The sequence below is a fragment of the Nannobrachium achirus genome (genome assembly GCF_963921795.1).
Source record: "Nannobrachium achirus genome assembly, chromosome: 7".
In the NCBI taxonomy this organism is placed as follows: Eukaryota; Metazoa; Chordata; class Actinopteri; order Myctophiformes; family Myctophidae; genus Nannobrachium; species Nannobrachium achirus.
The window spans coordinates 55,190,664-55,218,612 of NC_137816.1; the positions used below are offsets into that span (position 1 = coordinate 55,190,664).

General features: G+C 43.1%; 1 protein-coding gene across 6 annotated transcripts; it reads right to left on the bottom strand.

The window, feature by feature from the left end:
* Positions 1 to 638: 638 nt before the first annotated feature.
* On the bottom strand, positions 639 to 27,604 carry LOC308288557 (ribonuclease inhibitor-like). Of its 6 annotated transcripts, XM_080730024.1 has the most exons (15): positions 27,465 to 27,604; positions 23,433 to 23,672; positions 23,174 to 23,344; positions 22,216 to 22,386; positions 20,077 to 20,247; positions 19,684 to 19,854; positions 15,349 to 15,519; positions 14,911 to 15,081; positions 13,919 to 14,089; positions 13,503 to 13,673; positions 11,699 to 11,869; positions 11,351 to 11,524; positions 10,789 to 10,844; positions 3,220 to 3,301; positions 639 to 2,979 (listed from the first exon to the last, which is right to left on the bottom strand). In XM_080730024.1, coding segments are annotated over exons 2-15 (1,965 nt in total). In that variant the 5' UTR covers positions 23,546 to 23,672; positions 27,465 to 27,604; the 3' UTR covers positions 639 to 2,978. The 6 variants fall into 6 exon arrangements, with proteins under 6 accessions (XP_080586150.1, XP_080586152.1, XP_080586153.1 ...); XM_080730026.1 differs by lacking the exon at positions 22,216 to 22,386; XM_080730027.1 differs by lacking the exon at positions 13,919 to 14,089.
* Between the last annotated feature and the right edge of the window lie 345 nt (positions 27,605 to 27,949).

Below are 27,949 nucleotides of genomic sequence, written 5' to 3' on the forward strand. Positions count from 1 at the left end.
AATGTTCATTTTCGAGAAAATGAGCTCAAGTGGAGCCAGGAGGTTTTGACCAAAGGGCTTTTTACTACTGGTTCAATATTATTTTAACCAACTCACAGACATAAAGGGTGTTCAATAGCATATTTATGAAAAAAGAGAAGGCCAATCGGGTGGAGTTTGGCAGAAAATGTGGAGTTAGGTTTTGTTCCAAGCACTTTTTACTACTTTCCATTTGTTCAATATTATTTTAACCAACACTCAGATGTAAAGGGTGTTCAATAGCCCTGATTTATGAAAAAAAAAAATAATAATAATAATAATCTAAACCCTCAAAGATGGAGTTAAGAGGTTTTGGCCAGACAGTGACAATATACTGTACATGTCAGCTGGCTGGCAGTCCATGCGTTCGACAAACTCACTGGGACCTAACAGTCACACCACCATGATGTCAGGTTTGAACGTATTGAAAAATATAACGCAACACAAATCAATGTATTTTATTATATTAAAGAAAACAAGAAACTGGATGAATCTGTTGGAATCTGTTTGTTTTCCTTTTTAATCATCTTGAAAATAGGAAATAATACCTAATTCACCGGTTTAAAAGTGTTTTTGATTACTTTATTTCTTAAAGATTGATTCTGATTGAGGCTCAATTACATATTTTCACTATAGATCATTGTTTTCATGCTACCAGATGTTCAAAGAATCGGATCCATCCATCAGATCATACTGTAGGCTATATGTGTCAACAACAGTGATTAACGCAAACCATATGATATCATTAGAATTATATTACTGAATGGGGATTCTGGGTAATATAGTTATGCCTGAGAGCAAGGGAGCATGAGGCAGTTAGCCTGGTATAACCAGCCTAGATCTAATGCATATAGCTAACTAACTGCAGTATCTATCATTCCCTCCTTGTTTTAACATGGGTGGATGATGGTATAGCTGCAGCTAGGCTATGAGGCAGTAGGCCTGCCTAATAAAGCAGTAGCAAGTCAGTAATCACTAATCAGGGAGCATATCCCAATACTGGGTGTGATTTTTCTTTGAGAATCCTCACTCAGTTGTCCTTGGATTCAGCTGTCAGCAGCTTAAACAAAGTTATTCTCTATAAGGGGGGCTTCAAAGGTATCTTCCCCAATGGCATCAAATGGGATTATTATGTACAAGCACTGCTTTCAGCCCATTAGTCCTACTTTATTACACTGCCCTCTTGTGGTTCACATATTAGCCTACAAAATGTACCAACATAGTAGCTATTAGTGTTGGAAAAAGCATAGACATAGAAAGGTAGACGCCCGGGGGCATATGCATTGAGCAACTAAGGGAATCTTCATCGCTTCCGTGTTCATTGCTTCCGCGTGCGTCACACATACGGAAGTCGGTAAGCCAATCAGAGGCAGGTGGGGGCTGGTCTTTACGTATGCAGCCTGTAAGAACAGCTGATCAGCGCAACATCGGAACTGGCTCTGTTGAAATGAATTGTAGTCCTTGGATAAGTCCCTGAAAAGACACGCTGTGATTGGCCAGTAGTCACTTTGACTGACAGCGTTCCCTTAGTTTTTCCAGGAAGTCCGGACTAGAACTTCAGGCTATACGCATATACGCCATTTTGTTCTACTTCCGGGTGTCTTTCGACTTCCTTCACAGGTGTTACCGATGATACTAATGAAGGATCTGTTCCATTCTGGTCAAACAGAGTCAGGGTGCTGATATTGTGCATGTTGGCTCATTGGAAACACTCACCAGTGGGTCTCAAAGTGTCCTTGAGTGGGTTCCAGATGTCCCCATACAGGTGTGTAAGAACCACTGTACAATAAATCAAACAGAGCCTTCATTAGTTTCATCAGTAACACCTGTGAAGGAAGTCAAAAGACACCCGGAAGTAGAACAAAATGGCGTATATGCAAAGAGCCTAACTGCAGAGGCGAACGAGGCATCTAGCTCTTTATATCTGTGGGAAAAAGTAGTCAAATGTTTTACTTAAAGGGATAGGCCTATTCCACTTTCAAAAAAACTTTTACTTTTACCATTATACAAATACCTCAGAATTGTATTTAAATACAGTATATAAGTAAATATACTGAGCATGACTGAACAATTAGCCAGGAGCATGAGGTCACAGTCAGCTATATTTTGTCAATAGTTTGTCAAAGTGCAGAGATCCAAACCTGATGCACAGTGGAGAAAAGAGCGTGTGCGGGTTTCCCAACTGGTTTGGGCCTTAAGCTAGATGCAGAATAGACCCAAATTTAGACATTTTTATCTCAAATATTTGCTTCTGGCCGGTCCTTGGAACAAAATATTTTGAGATGGGGGTCCACGGCCAAATACATATCATTTTGGGGGCCTTGACATGACAAAGTTTGAGAAAAAACTGATATAGCAACATGCATTTTTCTTCAGAAAATGACCAGACAGAGGGAGGCAGGGCAGTGCCAGTAGTTAAAAATAAAAATAAATAAAAACCTCTAAAACTACTACAGGGGTTTTACGACTGTAGTTACCTCAATATTTTAAGAAGATAAATAGATACCTAAACAAACTTAACTCACTGCACTAACTAAACTTACAAAATACATCAATGGCACATCTTACCGAGTGTAGATATTATAATGAACATCCTACATGAGTGCAAATGTAGTCACCCCAACCATATCTCGCCTACACTCGTCTTAAGGTCAAACATTGGACTGAACAGACAGCATGCCTGTGCCAACGGTGACGCAATTGTAGTCTTATAGCGGCCATATTTTGGGTCAAACACAGGTGTTTCAATTGTTTGATTGGCACACCCTATAGGCATGGACATGGTTAGCAAAAAACGGACACACTACAAATGAACATCAGCCCAGCTATATAGCAGATGAGTCGAGCGGTGATTGGTAGATTGGTCCCCTCCGATCACCACAGAGCGGAGTTCTGATTTTTCTGATTGGTCCACAGGTAGCGGAGTGTTCCCCTCCAATCAGATGGAGAGCTGTAGTCACTCTAGATTTGAATAGAATGGCACACATTACACACGGTACATACCATGGGATGTAACAACAACAAGAATTATAGATGTGATAATTGTGAATTGAGTATTTTCAGCTAGTTTTTTTGCTGTTTATGTCCCAGAATAGAGTCAAGATGTGCTTGAATCTTAATGATAACCACTTTCGTAATGGCAATTTCCACCTTCCTATGCAGAACTCAGTATAGAGATTTTGCAGTTTGAAATGAACATACCATGAAATATTGCAGCCTGGTTCCTGTAGTGGTGTTGTCCTTTCTTCCTGCGTCTGCTGCGTAGGATCACTCCCAATGCTACCTGTGAAGTAATGTGCAACAAAAGGTGGAAATTGCCATTACATTCAAGTAAGAACCATAGACATAAAAAGGTAGACGCCTCATTCGGCTCTTGGGCATCGGTCTTGGAGGATAGGCAATTTTTAAGGCAAGCTTCCTGAATTCAGAAGCACGCTTCCGCGTGTGTCACAGAAAGGGACGTTCGGTTCAATTGAAGTCCCAGAAAGCATGCGCTGCGATTGGCCAGTATAGTCACTTTGAGTGGCAGCGCACTTTTGGCACTTTCGCACTTCTGCCTATCCAGTTTGACGGGTCACTCCAATGAATTGCAGCGGTAGAAGAGGTATCTAGCTTTTTATATCTGTGGTAAGAACTGTTTGGCTCCTCCTGCTACCTGTGTCCTCCTGTCCTGTGATCTGATCTGATCTGAATTGACTACTAATTACTACACCTGTGACCCTTTAACCCTTAAGTAAACTACCCAGTGTTGAGAAATCTAAAGCCCGCCACCAGGTGTCCAATAACCAAAACTACAACTTACAAATAATATGCCAACCTCAGAATGGCTCCTACAACTTTAATGAATTCCTTGGGTTAAAATTATAGAGAAAATGATGATCCATGTTGATGACATAACTTTAGAGATATACCGCTTTGAGTGATTTTAGGCCAAAATTTGTAGGAGCTGTGTCCAAAAATGTGTTTTGTTAAAATCAGCCTGATGGTGGCGCTAGAAGAGTTGGATTATTGTTTTGTTATTTGGTCAAGTGCATCAATGAATGATATGGGGAAATTGCAGGTTGTTCAGAATAGAGCGGCACGTTGTGCTTTAAATTGTTCCTACAGAACTAACGTACAAGACATGCATGAGAGGCTGAGATGGTTGACTGTTAGTCAAAGGTCAACGTATTTCCTTTTAAATTTCATCAGAAACATAAAATGTACACAAGTCACCAAAAATATTATATAATAGCTTATTAAAACATTGTGCACATCATGAATATCAAACAAGACATGCAATAGAAGGTAGGTTTAATTTACCTACAGTGAAAAGCTCTGTTATACAGAAGACTGTTATGTATAGATCTATTTTAAGTTGGAATTCACTGCCAGGTTATATTATTGAAGCGAATACTAAAGAGGGATTTAAAAGGATGGTAAAACAGTATATAACAATTTTTCATGAGCATGGATGAGTGGTCTGCTGTTGCATTGTCTGCTCTGTTTCAGCTTTGTTCTGGACAACTGAAATGTCCTCATCTGATCTATAATAAGATATTATTATTGTTAATACAAAAAAAAAAAAAACCCTATCATGAAATATACAAGGAATATTGTGAATTAATTTTAAAAATTGTACTTCTTAACTTTTGTAAGTGAACTATTGTCTCTGTCATATCTGTTGTATTGTATGCTGTATGTAGTTGTTGTACAGGATGTGTGTACTGTACTGTATGTGATGACGGACCCCAGGAAGAATAGCCATGCTCAGGCAAGTGCTAATGGGGATAATAAAGTAAAGTAAAGTAAAGGGGCGGAGGTTGTGATTTGCCATCCAAGGAGTGTGTGTGCAAAGTTTGGCATTGATAGGACCAACGGTGGCAGAGATAAGAGTAGCGGCAAAAGTGTGATGTGACGGACAGACTGACGGACAGACACACAGCCGGTGGAGCTTTTCATAGTTACTTGCGACCTGACGGTCGCAATAAACCCCATGGGACATTAATTGACCAGGGCAACAAGAAGAAATCATAACTAGACACCATAAGGGTCCTAAAAAACAGGTTTCGTTCGGGTGCTGTAGGAGCATTTCTCCTGAGATCTGTTGGGAATTCATTACTGTACATAAAACAATCACCTGTACTTCTCAATGTGTTTGCAAACAAATAATTGGTCTATAAGCAGTGAGCACTGTATCACAATGTAGAGCTACCAGTAAGACGCCCTAAGGGCGAGAAGCGACCGTATCAGAGTTACCGGTACATGTGAGAGCAAGTGTGAGAGCAAAGTGTGACAGCTGCTGCACGCGTTTAGTAGACAGAGGGGGTGGGGCTTCAACAATTACAGCTCGTCCCTATTGGCGGAAAAAAGGCCCAAGTTGTGTGAGCGTTTTAAAGTTGAAATCACATTGCTAGGCAAAAGTATGGCAGAGTTACGTGTGAGATCAAAGTGTCACAGCGTGTGCATGGCGCATGTTTCTATACTAAGTATACCTGGTGGTCGCAATTAACTCATTTTAACAAAAGATAATCAATTACACTACCTTTAAAGAGATCTGCTATTTTTCTTTTTCCTGGCTGAAACTAGCCCCTGATTATTGCGACCTGACAAACCTCCACCGGCTGTCTGTCTATCTATTTGTCTGTTACACGTCACACCGCACGTCACATTTTTTCCCTACTCATATCTCCGCCACCGTTGCCCCCATGCCAAACTTTGCGCTTTATATTCATAGTGTTAATTGAATGTATGGCGGATTCACACTGCGGTCTTGAGTGCGCACTCGTGGCTACTTGGCAGCAGAGATTCCGTTAGCCGGTATTTACCGGCCATTGGCCGGTTAAATGTTTAATTGGCCGGTAATTATAAAGTCCACCAGCCACCATGGCCGGCTGGGAAAATGCCTCTTAGGCTATTTTATCTTTTAATCTTATTATTCACATAATTATTTGTCTAAATCAGTAAAGCTACAACCATTAAAACCTATCATAATTTTTAATTTGTATCATGTTCTGTGAGTCTGACGACAGCAGAGCTCACCGCTGCTGCTGCTGCTGCTTCATGCTGCGCTGTGCGCATTAGATCAGTCTATATTCGTCGTACGAGGGTTACGCGCATTGAAAATATCAGAGCTTCACGCTCACAACAAGTCAGCAACGCGCGGCGCTGTGAGCTTGTATGTCTGCTATTTTAGATACGCAGGACGGCAATACGGAGAAGCACACATTACGTTTCACCACTGACAATTCCAGCAGCTTGTCCAAATCAGCGCTATACAGCGTGGGTTTAGTGTTATGATCCGAACAGAACTGGGGTTCTTCCGAGGTAATCTAGACCAAGCTGGACCCAGTAGACGATAATAAAAAAGGGACCCGAACTCTGTGGAATCACATGGATTATACAAGCACGCACATGACTTTCTGATCGCATGCTGTGATGCCTCTGTGGTGGTCAAAGCAACAGACTAACAGAGGCAAGTCAACCTTCCTCCTTGCGCCATCATAACATTAACAAAACAAAACAAAGGTTGTATGTTTGCATATTAAGGTTTAATGAGACGTGAAGCCAAAATCATATACTATTAACTTATTAATTTGTAGGCCACTGTGTGGCAGGGCACGCAAACGGTTCGCTTGAGTTGCGTTGCGTCCACTTTAACCTATTCACTTCTTTTTTGGCAAGCGATCTAGGCCTACATAAGTAGATAGTTAGGCTATTATTTCGTTAACTCGGGAAAATATTGCAATTGCATCTGTAATAAAGAGGAGCCCAGCGCTAACATAAAATGGTGTAATTATCAGTTGGGTGCACCATGCAGACGCACATACAGTATCTCATCTGCAAACACGTATGTGACGTTCATTATAATATGGCCGATAAATTAATTAATTGGCCGGTAAAATATAATCCTGCCGGCCAACGTGGCCGGCCCCAAAAATGCCTAGCGGAAACCCTGCTTGGCAGATGTTTTGATAGTGTGAAGCCTGTGTACTGTCCTCAGAAACGCCGGCCCCCGGGACCACCTCCGGAGGTAGTCTCGAGTCCGTTTGGTCTGTCCTCAAGAACGTTGCGCTGCAATGTGAAGCTATCGTTCCATAAACAAGGAAGTGGTGACGGTTCAGCTAGGATGAAAATAACAAGGATTGGTCTGTGACATCACTATTAAGATACCAAGGATGCACCAGCACCAGTGATGTTACTGTTATGCGATGATTACAGACACACACTGCTTTGGTTGTGTATTGTTGTTCTGTTATTGTTACAACTCAAGATAACGTCAGGAACACAGTCAAACTTTAATATTCGCTCTAAATTCTGACAAGATAGCCTACTCTTCTTCTGTGACATGACGTTTTATATCTCCCAAAGCCCCATAGTCAACAGCGCCCCCGGGAGGCACACAAATACAATTACAGTTGAATGAAGTGTAGTCCAGGGAGTCCAGGCACACAAGAATTTGGCCAATGTGAATGCAGTTCAAATCAATCGGACTGCAGTGTAAATCCGCCCGTAGACATACCGTATGCATTTATATTCACTGTCTACCCAGGCTAATATTTCACCTCACATTACTGTAACAAACCCTCTGCTTTGAATGCTAACAGATGGACTATAATGCCCACAGGTAGGGTCACACTGATAAGAACCAGTATGCGTGCGCAGGTCGGCACCAAATGAACCCCACCGATAGAATGCAATGGATACGTGGTCACTGCACTCACACGTAAAAATGCATTCCATCAAACTTTCAGATGCTGTTTTTCTCCCAGTGTGGGGGAAGAATGCTTATGATTTTTACAGTGATCTCTCACGCTTGAACTATGTAAGCCTTGGTTTCTGTTGATTAGAACAGAGGGAGCGTTCCTCATGATCAAGGCACCAGAGCCTGCTACTGCTCGCCCAGCTGCAGTCCATCAAGCCTAATCCATGCTCCGTCTGCAGAGAACGGCAGAGAATAGCAGACCTCCAAGCTCACAACAGTTGCACCTGCGACGCAAACTCTTATGTCAGCTACTCTCGACACGCAGTACCATATATATGTCTCGCTAGGGCGCACCTCACAAACCAACACTCTAATGATCTGAAACCAGCACTCCCCAAAACAGCAGGTTTTGGGATTTGTTGGGAATTGATTACATGAAACAGTCGCCTGTGCATTCAGTCTCAATGTTTGTTAACAAAGGGGTCCATTTTGGGGGGGTCCCCAGAGGATTAGCTTAATGTGAAACATTGTTTTCTCACTCAACAGTAATCAAACCAACATACAGGGTATCTACACATTTCTAAAGTTTTACTTTAATGATTTCTTTTAGACCTTTTTAATACCAAATTGGCCAAAAAGGCCAATTGGCTAAATAGGCCAAAGAAAGAGGAACACATAGGCGTTGTGAGCATAATGTGAGCACAATATTTATCTGTGGAACCGAGTCAAACTAAATGTAATGCCTCAACTTGTACAGGGTGGGGGGTTCCCAGTTCGAGTATGATTATTTTGGGGGTTCGCTGCCTGAAAGGTTTGGGAACCATTGATCTAAATAGCTGGATGGGATGTTGCTTTGATATCATCAATACAGCAGAATAGACCAGACATGCAAACAGCCCCAAGGTGAAAAAGGTGACAACTTTTTTGGTGCAAAATTGTTCGCCGCCAATTTTTTTTATCTTTTTTGGGTCGGTAGGGTGAATTTGCACGATTCTAACAGGGTAAAACAGTGACTTACTCATATACAATACATGCAGCAAAATTGGACTTGTTGCCCATTATATCTAGATATAATGAAGAAAATTATAAATATAATATAGCCTACAGATATAGTTATAGGAATAACCTATAATATTTAGGGACTTGTCTTTAATAGACAGGCATAGACAGAGACACAATGCACGCTGTGAGCTTGTAGATCGGCTATTTTCTATCTTACTTCTTAACTCATTGATTGCCAAGGCCCGAGTTTCCCGAGTTATTACAGTAGTCCCAGGCTGCCACAGCCCGAGTTTCCCGAGTTGGAAGCCATTTTGATTTTTTTTTTTTTTTTTTTTTCATTTTTTTTTTTTATAAAAAAAAATCTAAAAATGCCTCAAATGTATTAGGCATGATCGCAATTGCGAAATTGCATGTTTAGCCCCATAACAAACACATCTTTCAAAATGTCAAAAATGGCTGTTTTGTCTGACTTTGAAGGCTTGTATCTCATGAATGCCTGAACGGATTTCCAAGCGGATTTTTTTGTTTGAAAGCTGTTAAAAAGTACTACACATATGGTGCATCATCTAGGCATGGGTGTGCACGATCCGTGCACTAAAAATTGATCCGTGCACTAGAAATTTAGGAAAGTGGCAGTGTTTGTTTTGTCTGACTTTGAAGGCTTCTATCTCATGAATGCCTGAACGGATTTCCAAGCGGATTTTTTTGTTTGAAAGCTGTTAAAAAGTACTACACATATGGTGCATATATGGTGCATGGGCGTGCACGATCCGTGCACTAAAAATTGATCCGTGCACTAGAAATTTAGGAACGTGGCATCCTGGTACTTGGCGGCCATCTTGAAAAGGGCATTCAATGAGTTAAATAGGCCAGTGTTTTCTAAGATAATTTCTTAGATTTTTATTTTATTTATTCATGAAATTAGAAGGGAAAAAAACATGTATTTATTTTAAATCATTAAATGTTATTCTTTTTGGGGGAGAATGTTTTTTGAATGTTTTTAAATGATACAAAACTAAATGTAGGAAACCAAACATTAAGGGACCCATAAAAATGTTTTCGCAACCCACAAATGGGTCCCAACCCAGTGCTTGGGAAACAGTGTTGTAAAACCACAGATGATTGTTGTATTCTCCGCTTTGAGAACTGTCTGAGACTCTCTGCCTCATTTTTCTCTCACCCTCTCTCTGCCTCATCTTAAAATAAATGTGAGAAATCTCTGTTCTGTCTAATAAGAGGCAGATGGAACGGCATGATAGCGTTGATATAGCGGTAGTTCTGCTCTGGTCCATAGCGTTAGTGGAGTCTAACGCTATGGACCAGAGCTAATTTAGCGTTAGCATGTAGCAAAACTATCGCATCACCGTTGAGGAAAATCAACAAACGTAGGCTATAATCGATTATGTCACGTCACCGCATCGATGCAGTAGCGACCGCATCGCGATACAAGCGAAAAAGTCCAATCCACAACTACACCACACTATCAATATCAACGACAACCTAGCCAAGTTTATTTATTATGTCCTCCGTTTGAGCTCTCCGCTCCGTCTGTGACGGGCTGCTGCGCTCCGCTCAGCTGCACTGGACAGTCAACTCAGTCAAGCATGGGTGTTGACGGGGTCCAACCTATGTTCCCCAGGTTCTATGTTCCCCAGGTTCTATGTTCCCCACCTCACAGCATTAGTTTAGTGAGGTTATGGTTAGGGTTAGGGTTAGGGTTAGGTTTAGGTGGTAAGAAAGTGGGGAACATAGAACCTGGGGAACATAGAACCTGGGGAACATAGGTATGGTCCCGTATTGACGTCACAGGCAAAAGAAAGCGAGCGCTTGATTTGTTCAAAAAATAAAACTACCATATTCCCCATCCACCTTCACCACTACTGCACTGACAAACCGGACGGAGCCAAGAAGAGAAAAAAAAACGCTCCTCTTCTCACTGCTGCTCAACGCAGCCTAGATGACACGACACCCCCCCAAAATATTTTTACATCGAATCTGAACGAATCACACAAACGATCAATTTGGATTCAAAACGGCGATTTTCGCCGAAAAGTTACAAGTGTGCATGCCTGATAGACACTCACCTTGCATGCTCTTCCTCAAACCTGGTGTCAGCCAACACTCTCCACCATGGTCCACACTGGAGTTGACGAGAGACAAAGTCAGGACGGAATATTCTCTTTGATAAAATATAAATAATTGTTGATCATGATTTTACAACATTAAACATCAAACAATACAGAACAGCATCTCAGCATACCCAACAACATTACATTAGTACTATTAACAAGGCAGTGTGTAATAATGGTATGACTTCCCTGTAGATCTCTATGAAGTCAGCATTATGACATCAGTTTACTTCCTTGCCCTACTGGCAGTGTACACAAATAAATTATTAGGCCAATATAAAATTATCAGACAAAACACTACTGTGTATTCTGATTGGGTGGGCTGTTCGTAATGTTCTGACCAACTAGTTATTATTTTTCAATCAGGTGGCAGAAGAGAAATTTGTGTTCGTCTTTGTCTCACGCACACAGCCTCCCGCTGCCAGTATTGAATTGCCTAACTTATTTCTATGTTACACATGGTCTGAGTAGACAATAGACATCATGAACATTCACACACAGACCAAGTATCTCATACTTAAGAGTGTCCAGTCTATAGCGTGGATCCTTCACAACAGCAGAGAGCATTGATTCTCCTGATTCTCCTGGATGATTGTAGCTCAAGTTCAACTCTCTCAAATGGGAAGGGTTGGAGTGCAGAGCTGAGGTCAGAGAAGAACAGCCTTCCTCTGTGACAAGACATCCTGACAAACTACACACACACACACACACACACACACACACACACACACACACACACACACACACACACACACACACACACACACACACACACACACACACTTTTATATACGGTGAGATGTTTCACAATGTTACATTCTGTTATTTGAACATAGGTGAACAACACAGTTTCAGGCATACTGACTTCAGAGTCTCCAGCTTGCAGTGTGGACTCCCCAGTCCCATAGCCAGAAGGTTTACGCCATAATCCATCAGGTCATTGTTGCTCAAGTCCACTTCTCTCAGACTAAAGTTGGATCTGAGAGCTGATGACAACTCCTGACAGCAACTCTCTGACAGGTTACAGCCACTCAGCCTGGAGAAACATTAGTGATAAAGCATTTATTCATTAGATTCTTGTAAAAGAAAGATCTCATAATAAATAAAATACAAGTAAGACTCCTTAAGGGCGAGAAGCGACCGCCAAGCATGGGGAAACAACAGACTTAAAAAATGTATGGCCACACACACACACACACACACACACACACACACACACACACACACACACACACACACACACACACACACACACACACACACACACACACACACACACACACACACACACAGAGAGAGAGACTAGGGCTGTCTTTTATTTAAATGCACATTCGCACAAAATACGAGCAGCACCTGGCTGCAGACACTAGGGTCCTGTTGAGGTCCACGGGAGACAGGAACCTCAACAAGTGGCAGGAAGTGACCTCACAGTGCGCAAGTGACTTCATGCCGCTTGTGGAGGTCACGTGACGTCTCTGCCTTGCAGTCCAAGGCACTACAGTCCCTTTGAGCCGCATTGTCGCTATGTGTACATGTTATCTTTTAGACACCCCAACTCTACCCCTAACCCTAAACTTAACCTCCATGGGGTAGAGCAAGAAAGAGGTGTGAGGTCACTTCCTGCCACTTGTTGAGGTTCCTGTCTCCCGTGGACCTCAACAGGACCCTAGTGGCTGCAGCCAGGTAGCCTTGGAAAATACAGATATACAACAGTATAAGTACAACTAAAACATGAAAACTTACAAGCAAAGGCTCTTCAAAGCACACATGAGGAGGAAAAGGGCAGAGGAGATCTGTACACTTTGATCTGTACACTTTGAGACTCTACCAAACTGATCAGTTTCATCAATTGAGCTGATCTACGACAACTGAACTGTCTTAACACTAATTTCAGGTCTAGTTACAGCAAGCGCCTGTAGGAGGTGTAAAAGAGCATCATTTCTGAAGGCCACATAATGTGCACTCTGAGGGAACGCGGACATTATTTGTTGGCCGGCGGATCTCGCCGCGTCCTCCGACGTCTCAAAATGACGCAGAGGGGTACATGACTCCTGCTGCTGTCTGCTTTGAGTAAATGAGGAGGGACATGACTCCCCCTGCTGTCTACTTTGAGTAAATGAGGAAGTGATATCCGCGGTGGAAAACGACTGATAAATCATAGTGATTTTATCATTATAATGGATAAGCCTAAACAAACCAGTTCACATGAACAATACTGATGTAAAATAAGATATCTGAACGGCTACATTTATTTATACAATTAAAATGTCATGAGCCAGCACAGTTATAGGGGGGTTTGCCCAGACTTCTTTTTCTTCCGATCACCAAAAGAAGTCTGGGTTTCCGAGGCTACATAATGTGTGACACAATCAGATCATGGTTCATAATTCAACTTTTTGCAGTCAGTGTGGAGCAGCGCAAACAAGACAGATATTGTGTGTGTGCTGTTACAGGCAACTTGAGGCAAGCATTACAGGCAAGCATCACACACACACACACACACACACACACACACACACACACACACACACACACACACACACACACACACACACACACACACACACACACACACACACACACACACACAGAAGTTTCAAATTGTAAAATTTTCTTTCTTTCATTTAGTAAGTTGTTAGTAAGGTGAACAAAGTTTCAGGCATACTGACTTCAGAGTCTCCAGCTTGCAGTGTGGACTCCCCAGTCCCACAGCCAGATGGGTTACACCGTAATCCATCAGGTCATTGTTGCTCAAGTCCACTTCTCTCAGACTAGAACCGGAGCGGAGAGCTGATGACAACTCATGACAGCAACCCTCTGACAGCTTACAGCCACTCAGCCTGGAGAAACATTAGTGATAAAGCTTTGTTTTTAATTAGATTCCTTTAAAAGAAAGATCACATAATAAATGTCTCACACACACACACACACACACACACACACACACACACACACACACACACACACACACACACACACACACACACAGTGAGAAGTTTCACATTGTTACATTTTCATTCCTTTAATTTAGCAATTTATTTAATTTTATATAGACACAGGTGAACACAGTTTCAGGCATACTGACTTCAGAGTCTCCAGCTTGCAGTGTGGACTCCCCAGTCCCACAGCCAGAAGGGTTACACCGTAATCCATCAGGTCATTGTTGCTCAATTCCACTTCTCTCAGACTAGAGCCGGAGCTGAGAGCTGATGACAACACATGACAGCAACCCTCTGACAGGTTACAGCCACTCAGCCTGGAGAAACATTAGTGATAAAGCATTTATTTATTAGATTCTTGTAAAGAAATATCACATAATATATAAAATACAAGTAAGACACCTTAAGGGCGAGAAACGACCGCAGAGCACAGGGAAACAACAGACTTAAAAAAATAGTCAGTGGAAATCTGGCAATGTACACACACATACACAGAGACTAGGGCTGTCTTTTATTTAAATGCACATTCGCACAAAATACAGAAATGCAACAGTATAAGTACAACTAAAACATGAAAACTTACAAGCAAAGGCTCTTCAAAGCACACGTGAGGAGGAAAAGGGCAGAGGAGATATTGCACTTTGAGACTCTACCAAACTGATCAGAGTTTCAGGTGTGCTGGACATCAATTGAGCTGATCTACCACAACTGAACTGGCTTAACACTAATTTCAGGTCTAGTTACAGCAAGCGCCGGTAGGAGGTGTAAAAGAGCATCATTTCTGAAGGCCACATAATGTGTGCCATGACACAATCAGATCATGGTTCATAATTCAACTTTTTGCAATCAGTGTGGAGCAGCGCAAACAAGACAGATATTGTGTGTGTGTGCTGTTACAGGCAACTTGAGGCAAGCCTTACAGGCAAGCATTACACACATACATGCGCGCGCACACACACACACACACACACACACACACACACACACACACACACACACACACACACACACACACACACACACACACACACACACACACACACAAAGAAGTTTCATATTGTTAAATTTTCTTTCTTTCATTTAGTAAGTTATTTTATTTTATATAGACACAGGTGAACACAGTTTCAGGCATACTGACTTCAGAGTCTCCAGCTTGCAGTGTGGACTCCCCAGTCCCACAGCCAGAAGGGTTACACCGTAATCCATCAGGTCATTGTTGCTCAAGTCCACTTCTCTCAGACTAGAACCGGAGCAGAGAGCTGACGACAACTCATGACAGCAACCCTCTGACAGCTTACAGCCACTCAGCCTGGAGAAACATTAGTGATAAAGCTTTGTTTTTAATTAGATTCCTTTAAAAGAAAGATCACATAATAAATGTCTCACACACACACACACACACACACACACACACACACACACACACACACACACACACACACACACACACACACACACACACACACACACACACACACAGTGAGAAGTTTCACATTGTTACATTTTCATTCCTTTAATTTAGCAATGTATTTAATTTTATATAGACACAGGTGAACACAGTTTCAGACATACTGACTTCAGAGTCTCCAGCTTGCAGTGTGGACTCCCCAGTCCCACAGCCAGAAGGGTTACACCGTAATCCATCAGGTCATTGATGCTCAAGTCCACTTCTCTCAGACTAGAGCCGGAGCGGAGAGCTGATGACAACTCATGACAGCAACCCTCTGACAGCTTACAGCCACTCAGCCTGGAGAAACATTAGTGATAAAGCATGTATTTATTAGATTCTTGTAAAAGAAAGATCACATAATATATAAAATACAAGTAAGACACCTTGAGGGCGAGAAGCGACCGCAGAGCACGGGGAAAAAACAGACTTAAAACAATAGTCAGTGTAAATCTGGCAATGTACACACACATACACTGAGACTAGGAGTGTCTTTTATTTAAATGCACATTCGCACAAAATACAGAAATGCAACAGGTATAAGTACAACTAAAACATGAAAACTTACAAGCAAAGGCTCTTCAAAGCACACATGAGGAGGAAAAGGGCAGAGGAGATATTGCACTTTGAGACTCTACCAAACTGAGCAGAGTTTCAGGTGTGCTAGACATCAATTGAGCTGATCTACGACAACTGAACTGGCTTAACACTAAATTCAGGTCTAGTTACAGCAAGCGCCTGTAGGAGGTGCAAAAGAGCATAATTTCTGAAGGCCACATAATGTGTGACACAATCAGTTCATGGTTCATAATTCAACTTTTTGCAATCAGTGTGTGTGTGTGTGTTTGTGTGTGTGTGTGTGTGTGTGTGTGTGTGTGTGTGTGTGTGTGTGTGTGTGTGTGTGTGTGTGTGTGTGTGTGTCAGGAAATGTCATGTTTTATTATGTACCTTTTATTTTTGTAGTATTCTCTTAGTGTTTCCTGTTTTTTGCCCAGTTATTGTTTCCTGTCTTGTCTTGTCTTACCTACCTGTGATTGTTAGTTATCTCCACCTGTGTCCTGTTAGTCTCCCAGCCAATCCCTGTGTTGATTTTGTTTTTGAGTTCACCTGTGTCAGTTAGTCCAGTGTCTATTTTAAGTCATGTGTTTGTGCTTGTCCCTTGCCAGATTATTAGTTATAGTCATGTGTGAGTATTCTGTTCCTGATTTGTTGCTATTTTGTCATTAGTTTAGTTTTCCCAGTTTAGTTCAGTTTTCCCAGTTGCTTCCTTATGTCTCCTGTTTATTTCTTACTAGAAGGTCGGCCGGCTACGCCGGCCTCCCCTCTAGGTCGTCGCGTTGCGTCTATAGGAGTAAATATTCGTCGAAAACAAATCCCTGAGGTACAGGGTGGCCACGATCTGATGTTTTTTTTGAGAAAAAAAAGTTTTTTGAGAAAAAAAAGTTTGTTGAGAAAAAAAAATTTTTGAGAAAAAAACATTTTTTAGAAAAAAAAAATTTTGAGAAAAAAATTTTTTCTAAAAAAAAATTTTTGAGAACATTTTTTCTTTCTCAAAAAAAAATATTTGGAGAAAAAAAATTGAGAAAAAAAATTTTTTTTGAGAAAAAAATTTTTTTTTGAGAAAAAAAAATTTTTTTAAGAAAAAAAAAATTTGAGAAAAAAATTTTTTTTGAGAAATTTTTTTTTTTGAGAAAACATTTTTTTTCTCAAAAAAGAAATTTTAGAGAAAATAAAATTTTTGAGAAAATAAAATTTTGAGAAAAAAAAATGTTTGAGAAAAAAAAAATTGGAAAAAAATAAAAAATAAATAAAACGTATTGGTGATGCGATGACGTGGTGTATACGGATGACCTTGATACAGTATGAGAGCACTGAGCAGTCCAAAAACTGAACCATGCACTTGTTGATCCTATATCCTACTTCTCATTTTGTTTTTCTCCAGATAAGCCAGAGTTCAGTATATTATATACAAGATAAAGTATCTTCCATTTGATACACTAGAAGCTGAGATACGCGGATTACATACACGCAGACAGACAGACACGCAGAGACTTCTCGCAAGATAGATTAAATACTTTTGCATTTAGACGTTTTTGCCTCAGTCTGGTTGCTCTGCATTTGGGTCCATATATCTGTCTCACACCCTGACAGAATAATCTGGCCAAAGATGGACCCAGCAGAACGCAGACTTTTTCAGAATAAGGTAGATGAGTTTGAATCTACAGTGACTTGCCTTATTGACTCTGACTCCAGTAAACATACTGAAATCTTGGGGCGGATTTCAGAGCAGCAGCTCTGGCTCAAGGAGAGGCCATGGGTGAGCCATTTTGTGCCTCACCTCACTGTTGTCCGGGAAAGGCTAAATGGTTTTCTTCGATCCGGTTCTGTAACGCCTGCGCCTCAACCTGCTACTTCAATTAATGTTGGGGTCATGCACCTACAACCTACAGCCTGTTCCAAGCCTGACCCCCCAAAGACTATGGGCCTTTTCAACTACTTCTGTAGCCAGGTTAAAATCCCGAGCTACACAGAACCGGGTCAGGGCAAGGATCCATACATCGGCACCAGCCTGGCTCTGGGAGGTCCTCGTGGTGCTGGTGGCAGGAGTATTGCCGTGGGTCGGGTTGTGGCTTCTCCCTGTGCCCAGCTGAAGCCTCGTAGGAGGTCTGGTCGCCGTCATCATCGCCGCCACCGCCGCACTCCAAAGGCCAGTGATACAGCGTCACCAGCACCCAGCGATGAGGAGACCCCGGGGCCCAGTGATACAGAATCCTGGTTGGAGAGTGACCCAGAGCCTGTGCCTTCCAGCGCTCCAGAGCCGGTGCCTCCCAGCACCCCAGAGCCGGTGCCACCCAGCACCCCAGAGCCGGTGCCTCCCAGCACCCCAGAGCCGGTGCCACCCAGCACCCCAGAGCCGGTGCCACCCAGCACCCCAGAGCCGGTGCCACCCAGCACCCCAGAGCCGGTGCCACCCAGCACCTAAGAGCCGGTGCCACCCAGCACCCCAGAGCCGGTGCCTCCCAGCACCCCAGAGCCGGTGCCTCCCAGCACCCCAGAGCCGGTGCCACCCAGCACCTCAGAGCCGGTGCCACCCAGCGCCCCCAGAACCCAGTGTCCCAGGGCTTGTGCCGCCTAACGCCACACAGCACGTACTGCCCAGCACCCCTTTGCCGCCCAGCGGTCCACAGACTGTGCGCCCCAATGCCCCCGTGCCGCCTAGCGGCCCACAGACTGAGTCCCCTCAACACCATTCTGAACAATCCCGTCCTTCTATGAGTGGTTCTTTTGGGCCGCCAGATAGTTTGATGACCACTCTCCCTGTCTGTGTGTCTGCCTGTCTCCCAGTGTGTTTGTCTGCTTGTTTGTCTGCTAACATGCTTGTTTGTCTGTCTTCTCCCCAATCCTCCTGTCCTCCTCCTAATCCGTTTACTCGTCTACTGTTATGTCAGACCACCTGTTTGTCCGCCTGTCTTACTGTATGTCAGTTGGTTTGTTTGTCCCTTGGTCTGTCTCACGTTTTGTCAGCCTGTTTGTCTGTGTGCTTGTCTGCCTGTCTGTCTATGTGTCTGCCCGCCTGTTTTGTTTGATTTTGCTTTGTCTCACCCAGCCACCCTGCTTTGTGTTTTGGGTAGTATAGGGATGTCTGGAAGCCATCCCTCGAGGGAGGGGTACTGTCAGGAAATGTCATGTTTTATTATGTACCTTTTATTTTTGTAGTATTCTCTTAGTGTTTCCTGTTTTTTGCCCAGTTATTGTTTCCTGTCTTGTCTTACCTACCTGTGATTGTTAGTTATCTCCACCTGTGTCCTGTTAGTCTCCCAGCCAATCCCTGTGTTGATTTTGTTTTTGAGTTCACCTGTGTCAGTTAGTCCAGTGTCTATTTTAAGTCATGTGTTTGTGCTTGTCCCTTGCCAGATTATTAGTTATTGTCATGTGTGAGTATTCTGTTCCTGATTTGTTGCTATTTTGTCATTAGTTTAGTTTTCCCAGTTTAGTTCAGTTTTCCCAGTTGCTTCCTTATGTCTCCTGTTTATTTCTTATTAAATACTTTTGCATTTAGACGTTTTTGCCTCAGTCTGGTTGCTTCTGCATTTGGGTCCATATATCTGTCTCACACCCTGACAGTGTGTGTGTGTGTGTGTGCGTGCGTGTGTGCGTGCGCGCGTGCCGCTACAGGCAACTTGAGGAAAGCATTACAGGCAAGCATTACTGTGACAGGCTGACAGATAACGTGTGACACAATTGCTTGGTTTTCACAACTGCTCCCTGCGGTCGCAATCACACGCACAGACAGACAGACAGACAGACAGAGACACACACACACACACACACACACACACACACACACACACACACACACACACACACACACACAGAAGTTTCACATTGTTAAATCTTCTTTCTTTAATTTAAGTTATTTTACTTTAATTAGATACAGGTGAACACAGTTTCAGGCATACTGACTTCAGAGTCTCCAGCTTGCAGTGTGGACTCCCCAGTCCCACAGCCAGAAGGGTTACACCGTAATCCATCAGGTCATTGTTGCTCAAGTCCACTTCTCTCAGACTAGAACCGGAGCGGAGAGCTGATGACAACTCATGACAGCAACCCTCTGACAGCTTACAGCCACTCAGCCTGGAGAAACATTAGTGATAAAGCATGCACGCAGGCACGCAGGCACGCACGAACGTACACACACACACACACACACACACACACACACACACACACACACACACACACACACACACACACACACACACACACAGAAGTTTCACATTGTTAAATTTTCTTTCTTTAAATTAAGTTATTTTATTTTATTTAGATACAGGTGAACACAGTTTCAGGCATACTGACTTCAGAGTCTCCAGCTTGCAGTGTGGACTCCCCAGTCCCACAGCCAGAAGGGTTACGCCATAATCCATCAGGTCATTGTTGCTCAAGTCCACTTCTCTCAGACTAGAGCCGGAGCGGAGAGCTGATGACAACTCATGACAGCAACCCTCTGACAGCTTACAGCCACTCAGCCTGGAGAAACATTAGTGATAAATCATGCACGCACGCATGCACGCACGCACGTACGAATGCACGCACGTACACACACACACACACACACACACACACACACACACACACACACACACACACACACGTGTCACACACACACACACACACACACACACACACACACACACACACACACACACACACACACACACACAGAGTGAGAAGTTTCACATTGTTGTCTCCGCCAGGCCGAAAGGCATGGCCGAGACTATGTTTTCGGTCTGACCATCCGTCCGTCCGCGCGCGTGTCCTTCCGTCCGTGGACAGCTAATCTCCGGCACCGTTGACATGCAGGCAGCGAAACCATACACGCACTCTCCCTGGGTGCCAGAGCAGAACCTCTGCCCCCAATTCTTCACATGGGCCTGTTACAGCGTCCATGGAGGCGGGTTTGTGCAAAACACATTTTTGGACGGTACTCCTACAGATTTTGGCCAAAAATTGCAAATCGGTACACAGTATCTCTATAGTCAATAAACTAAACAGGTCTTTTAGTCCAGCTGCCCCTGAGGTGGGGTATGAAATTTGGTATATAGTTTTTTTTTATTGGCCTAAAATATTGTCTATATACATACAGTTATGAATCCACCTGCTGACCGCCTGTAAGTGTCAGCATTGAGCAATTTCTTTTATAGGGGGGGGCGCATCACTTCAAAAAATACCCCCAAAACATCTGCTTTAAGTAGCATGTGAGGGGTCAAACTAGGGGTTTTTAATGATTCTGAATCCATTGCAAGCATCTGTTTGGCATGAGTAACATTCCTTGGCCTAAAAACAGCCGCACCAAAAACTATTGTTTAGTGACGAGTCATCACTTTTCACAATTTTGAGGGGGGGCGTTTTTAACCCAAGGAATGTTTTTCATGCAAAACAAATGCTTGGAATGGATTCAGAATAATTAAAAACCCCTAGTTTGACCCCACCACTTAACGCAGATTTTTTGGGGGGTATTTTTTTCCTTTATAGTAGTGTATAGTAAGTGAATGGGCCCAAACCTTTACCCAGTAACAGCCGCTCACTCATGTCGTCCTCGTCTCGAACGACAAAGCAGACGGGGACGGAGCTGATGTGTGAGCGGCGGGAGCTGATGTGTGAGCGGGAGCTGGCGAGTGAGCGGGAGCTGGCGAGTGAGGACGGGGAGCTAGCGATTGAGGACGGGCTGTGAGGACGGGGAGCTAGCGATTGAGGACGGGCTGTGAGGAAGACAAGTGGACGGGAAGACGGACGGGAAGACATTCTCACCCCCACTGCGTCTCACGCAGTTACTGAGGTTACGGTTAGGGTTTGGGTTAGGGTTAGGCATAGTTTTACTGAGGTTAAGGTTAGGGTTAGGCATAGTTTTACTGAGGTTAAGGTTAGGGTTTGGGGTAGGTGGTCGTAGAATCCACGTTGTCAAAGAAAAAAGCACAAAAAAAAGTGGGCTTCCACATTGTCAAAGATAAAAGCACAAAAAGGTTTCGCTTGCTCAGTCCGTAGGGCAGCATGGCTATAGATCACTACGGCCGGGGTTCGCTTCCCATTCAATATTTGAGTCAGCATGTGTCGGCGCATGCGCACAACACGCGTCTGTCGTCCGTAAAGCCGTCTGGACGAGGATGAGGAGAAAGAGTGGTTGCCTCTCCCTTTACCCCCTATAAAAAAAATGCTCAATCCTGACAGGCGGTCAGCAGGTGGTTTCATGAATGTATATATATATAGACAACATTTTAGTGGCTCAAATCATGAATGGAGCGTCAGATTACGGCGAAAGGCCGAAGAAGACATGGCACTCTTTTCACATTGGACTATTAAAGCACATACCTGACCTGGCAGAGACCTGTGTTCGGAAGAGCACTGCTTCTAGTTACATTTCTTTTTTTCCCCCGTTTAATTTAGACTTTTATTTTATTTTATTTAGACAAAGTTGAACACAGTTTCAGGCATACTGACTTCAGAGTCTTCAGCTTGCAGTGTGGACTACCCAGTCCCAAAGCTAGAATTGTAACGCCAAAATCCATCAGCTCATTGTTGCTCAAGTCCACTTCTCTCAGACTAGGGCTGGACCTGAGAGCGGACGACAACTCCTCACAACAACCCTCTGACAGCTTACAGCCACTCAGCCTAGAAAACATTAGTGACAAAGCATTTATTTATTAGATTTCTGTATAATAAATATCATAATAAAAGAAACATCTTGCACACACGCACGCATGCACACTCGCACGCACGCAAACACACACACACACACACACACACACACACACACACACACACACACACACACACACACACACACACACACACACACACACACACACACACACACACACTTAGTGAGAAGTTTCTAAATGATACATTCTGTTCCATTGAATTTAGAAACATATTTGGTTTTATTTAAAGGAAAAATAGGTAACTTTAAGACTATTAAAAAGAAAAAAAAAAAAAAAAAAAAAAAATATATATATATATATATATATATATATATATATATATATATGTACAGTATATACATTTTTAGCAGTCATTTCCCTTCATCAGTAACTATATTGTTGTGCTGGGTTGTTTCCTTACAGAAAGACACATCCTCTGGCTGTATTTCTGTTCTGTTCCACTCTTTATGTTGACATTAAATGTCAACAGAAACAGTGGAGGGACGTTTTTGTCAGGGCGAGCTCAGCCAGAGCTCTTAATTGCACCCTTTGAACTTCAGAGGGGTTGTGCACTAAGGTAATTGATTGGGCCATAAAAGTGTCAAGTCCTCGTTAGTGATCTCTCTTATCAATGAAAGCATCAAAGACAACTACCTGTTTGATGCCTGTCATAGAGGGGAGGGGGAGGGGGGTGTTTTTGTGTACACACAAGCTTGCCTATTTTTCCTTTAAACACACTTGAACACAGTTATACTGACTTCAGAGTCTCCAGCTTGCAGTGTGGACTCTCCAGTCCCAAAGCCAGAAGGATTACGCCAGAATCCAGCAGGTCATTGTTGCTCAAGTCCACTTCTCTCAGACTAGAGCTGGAGCTGAGAGCTGACGACAACTCCTGACAGCAACTCTCTGACAGGTTACAGCCACTCAGCCTGGAAAAACATTAGTGGTAAAGCATTTTTTGCTGCTAAAGAAAGATCATATAAAATATGAAGTATATCCAATAATCAATGAACCTACAGAGCTTTATTGGAGGCTTTGAGCATGGGCAGCAGCCCCAGAAGAGCCTCCTCTGAAGCAGAGTATTTCCTCAGGTCAAATACGACCATCTCCTTTTCTGAAGACCGCAACATGAAGGCCCCCGGACTAGATGATCTCTGCGTTGTGTTCTGGTTTTGAAGAAGAAGAGCCTCTGATCACAGGTAAGCTGGTTGCACTTTTACTGGTAGTGGTATGGTCAGGTATACGTGGCACTCTAGTCTGTACAGTCATAAAATACACACACGGTGTGAGTATATATGCAGTCCTCCAAGTAGGCCTACACAGGTTCAGCTATATACAGATTGCAGAAACCCTGTGATATTCAAACACGTCTTCTATAAACGTTTCAGAAGTGTATTTACAACAATCACAAGCTTACTAGTCCGGCTGCCAACTTGGCTTTTATAGCATAGGTATGACATTTGGTATATAGTTTTTTTCATTGGCCTAAAATGTTGTCAATATATACATTCATGAAACCACCTGCTGACCGCCTGTCAGCATTAAGCTTTTTATTGCGACCGTAGGTCGCATTTACTACCAAAACCTCCACGGGCTGTCCGTCTGTCACACGTCACACGTCACACTTTTGCCCTGCTCATATCTCCACAACCGTTGCCCCCCCTCCATGCCAAATTTTGCACACACACTCCTTACCTGCCAAACTACAACCTCCAAGGACCCCCGGAGATCCAGGGACCCCCAGGTCCCTGGGGGACCCCCAGGTGTAAAAAATGACCAAATGTGCAAAAATGACCAAATGACTACCCCAACGGGCCTGCTCACGGGGAATTCCTGGGGACCACCCACTCCTGGTGCTCCAGAAGGGATGCAAAAGTGGTGACGCCCCCAGTGGAGGACCCCCTCCACTGCAGCTCACATAAAATGCCGTAACTCGGGCTAGGAGCGTCCGGGAGAGCCGGGGCCGGTACCTATTCGTCCGCCAAGGCAACGCGGAGACCCCACCCCTCATTTCTCACATGGCCCTCTTCTAGCGCCACCATGAGGCCGATTCTTGCAAAACACATTTTTGGACACTGCTCCTAAAATGTTGGCCCTAAAATCACGCAAATCGGTACACAGTATGTCTACACTCATCCCATCAACATGAATCTGTCCCATATAGCGCCACCTTCAGGCCGATTTTTAAAAACACATTTTTGGACACTGCTCCTACAGATTTTGCCCTAAAATCACGAAAATCACTACACAGTATGTCTACACTCATGTCATCAACATGGATCTGGAAGATTTGGGAAATAAGCCCTATTTGTGGAGATAAGCGACCAACGGTCGCTTATCTCCCGATTAGGGAGTCTTACTGGTTTATAGGGGGTAAAGGTTTGGACCCTCACTTACTATACACCAGTAAGACTCCCTAATCGGGAGATAAGCGACCGTCAGGTCGCAGGGTGATTTTTGGGCAAAATGTGTAGGAGCAGTGTCCAAAAATGTGTTTGAAGAAATCGGCGTGATCGTGGCGCTATATGGGACAGATCCATGTTGATGAAATGAGTGTAGACGTACTGATTTGCATGATTTTAGGGCAAAACTTGTAGGAGCAGTATCCAAAAATGTGTTTGAAAAAATCGGCCTGATGGTGGCGCTATATGGGACAGATCCATGTTGATGACATGAGTGTAGACATACTGTGTACCGATTTGCGTGATTTTAGGGCAAAATCTGTAGGAGCAGTGTCCAAAAATGTGTTTTAAAAAATCGGCCTGAAGGTGGCGCTAAATGGGACAGATCCACGTTGATGACATGAGTGTAGACATGCTGTGTACCGATTTGCGGATTTTAGGGTAAAAATTGTAGGAGCGGCGTCAGGGTTTTTAATTATTCTGAATCCATTCCAAGCATTTGTTTTGCATGAAAAACATTCCTTGGGTTCAAAGTCGCCCCCAAACTCGTTTCCCAACGGGTCTGTGGCCTCAAGCTATAGATGCAGAATAGACTAAAATCAAATATTTGCTTCTGGGTGTCCCTGGAACAAAATATTTTGTGATGGGGGTCCGTAGCCAAATACATATCATTCTGGGGGTCCTTCACATGACAAAGTTTGAGAAACACTGATGGCAACATATACGTTTTTTTTCAGAAAATTGTTATGATTTAGAAGACATTTGTAGAATGTGCCTATCAGTGGTTAAGGACCCCCAAAATATGTTTTTGGCCGTGGACCCCATCTCAAAATATTTTGTTCCACGGATGGACCCCTATTGCAAACCTTTTTGTTCCAGGGACCCCCAGAAGCACAGATTTGATTTTAGTCTAATCTGCATCTAGCTTAAGGCCACAGACCGTTGGGAAACGAGTCTGGGGCGACTTTTCTGGTATTCCTGGTCCACGTTACACTGATAAAACTAGATGCGTGCGTGCGCAGGGTCCGTACCAAAATTAGCCAATGAAACCAGCGCTCCCAAAAACAACAGGTTTGGGGATTGGACGGAATTGATTAGGCTACATGATACAGTCAGCTGTAACCTGACTTTCGCCAGATGGTGGCAGCATTAAAGCAATGCAACGCAATGCTGTCACCATCTGGCGAAAGTCAGGTTAAGTCAGCTGTGCATTTAGTCTCAACTAGTCCTTACCCGTTCAAAGATATGAGCTCCGAAATGATGTGCAGTGTGTGGGTTATGGGATGTGCACTGTGCACACGGTATATGAGGGATGGAAAGTAACTTTAACTGGTACTTGCATGATAATATGTAGGAGCATCAATGTAAGAAATACCCGTTTCGTTTAATGGCTATGTGTGTGTGTGTGTGTGTGTGTGTGTGTGTGTGTGTGTGTGTGTGTGTGCAGCGGTTTGGACCGTGAGACCATCCGCAGAGTAGTCTGTGTTTCTTTTTGAGAGGGTCGGTCCGCCTGAAAAACGCGTTTTGGAACGAAACGGTTACGTTTTGCGCGTTTGTGACGCCCTCTACGGGTGGAATTGGAAATGCTTCTGGGGATTCGTTGAGTAAGCCACCCGCAACCTGTGGCAGAAATTCAGTGTTGACTCGACGTTTTGTTTGTGATTTATGGCTATTGTTTGCAAAACGGGCCCCTCCCGCTAACTTTGGAAGCCCGTTACGAACGAACGGTATGGACTATCAAAATATCCCTTGACTATGTTCATTGCATGGGTTCAGAGATCATGTGTACCCATTTTCGTGACATTTGAAGAAAATATGTAGGAAAAGGAGCAAAAAGTGTGTTTTGGAGAAAATTCAAAATGGCGGAAAATCTATCCTGACGCAAATGGGCGGGGCCTATATGGGGAGATGCGTATTGACCCAAGGAATCCAGGGAAAAAGGAATTTTAATTTTCCGACCTACGGTTCAAGAGTTACAGGCCGAAACGTAAAGTGGACTGTTATAGCGCCACCATGAGGCCAACTGACAAAGTTATTTTTTATTTAATCCTTGATATCATTATAAATCTCCTCTCAGAGTTTTGTAAGTGTAGCCCCTATGGTTTGTGAGAAAAAAAATATTGAATGTTAGTTTTTGCGATTCCCATTATAAGTCAATGGGAAAAATTAATTCACTAATAAATTAATATCAATTAAACGATTTGTGAAAGTGAAAAAAGGGCTTCACAGTTATGTCGGGTGTGTTCATATGCTATTGGTGATGCGATTTCAGATCAATTGCTCCAGCCACTGAGGAGAAACGCTGTTTCAGACACTCACTCAGACACTCACTCAGACATTTGGTGAATTATATGTTAGATGTTTGTAAACAAGAAACCCGTCTATAGTGTATAGTAAAGTGATGGGCCCCAAACCTTTACCCCCTAAAGAAATTGCTCAATGCTGACAGGCGGTCAGCAGATGAATTCATGACTGTAGCCTATGTAGGCCTATATAGACAATATTTTAGGCCAATAAAAAAAGAAAACTATATACCAAATGTCATACCGGGGGGCAGCTGGACTACTAGTAGTATAGTTGCATACTGTTGCATTTCAAAACAAAATGAAAACATGAACTCTGACTGAGCAAACGAAGCATAGCCTACCTCCTCTCAGTGAATCCTCCATCCATGCACTGAAAGGCTATAGCCTCGTAAACCAGCCTCTTTCAGATATTCAGATTCGATTCCTAGGAAGTGAAAGTGAGCAAATGGAATGTTGCTGCAGGAGGAGGCGGTTTGCTGAAGCTCTCGAGTGAGTCTTAAAGTGACAGTACTGTACAGGCAGTGGTGAGTAACTATGTACATTTAAGTAATGTACAATTTTGAGGTATTTGTATTTTACTTGAGTTTTTCCAATTTTCAGTAGCCTACTTTTACTTCTACTCCAGGCTACATCTCAGATCCAAATATTGTACTTTTACTCCACTACCTTTATTTGAAAACTTGAGTTTTACTTTGAAATTTTGATTATTATTACAAAACCTAGCTACATTTACCACTGAACCCTTTTTAAATTCTACTGCTTTTTGAAAATAGCCGACACGTTGTGAGCATAGGTGATAGCCTCTTCTAGCAGGGGGTGCAAGACA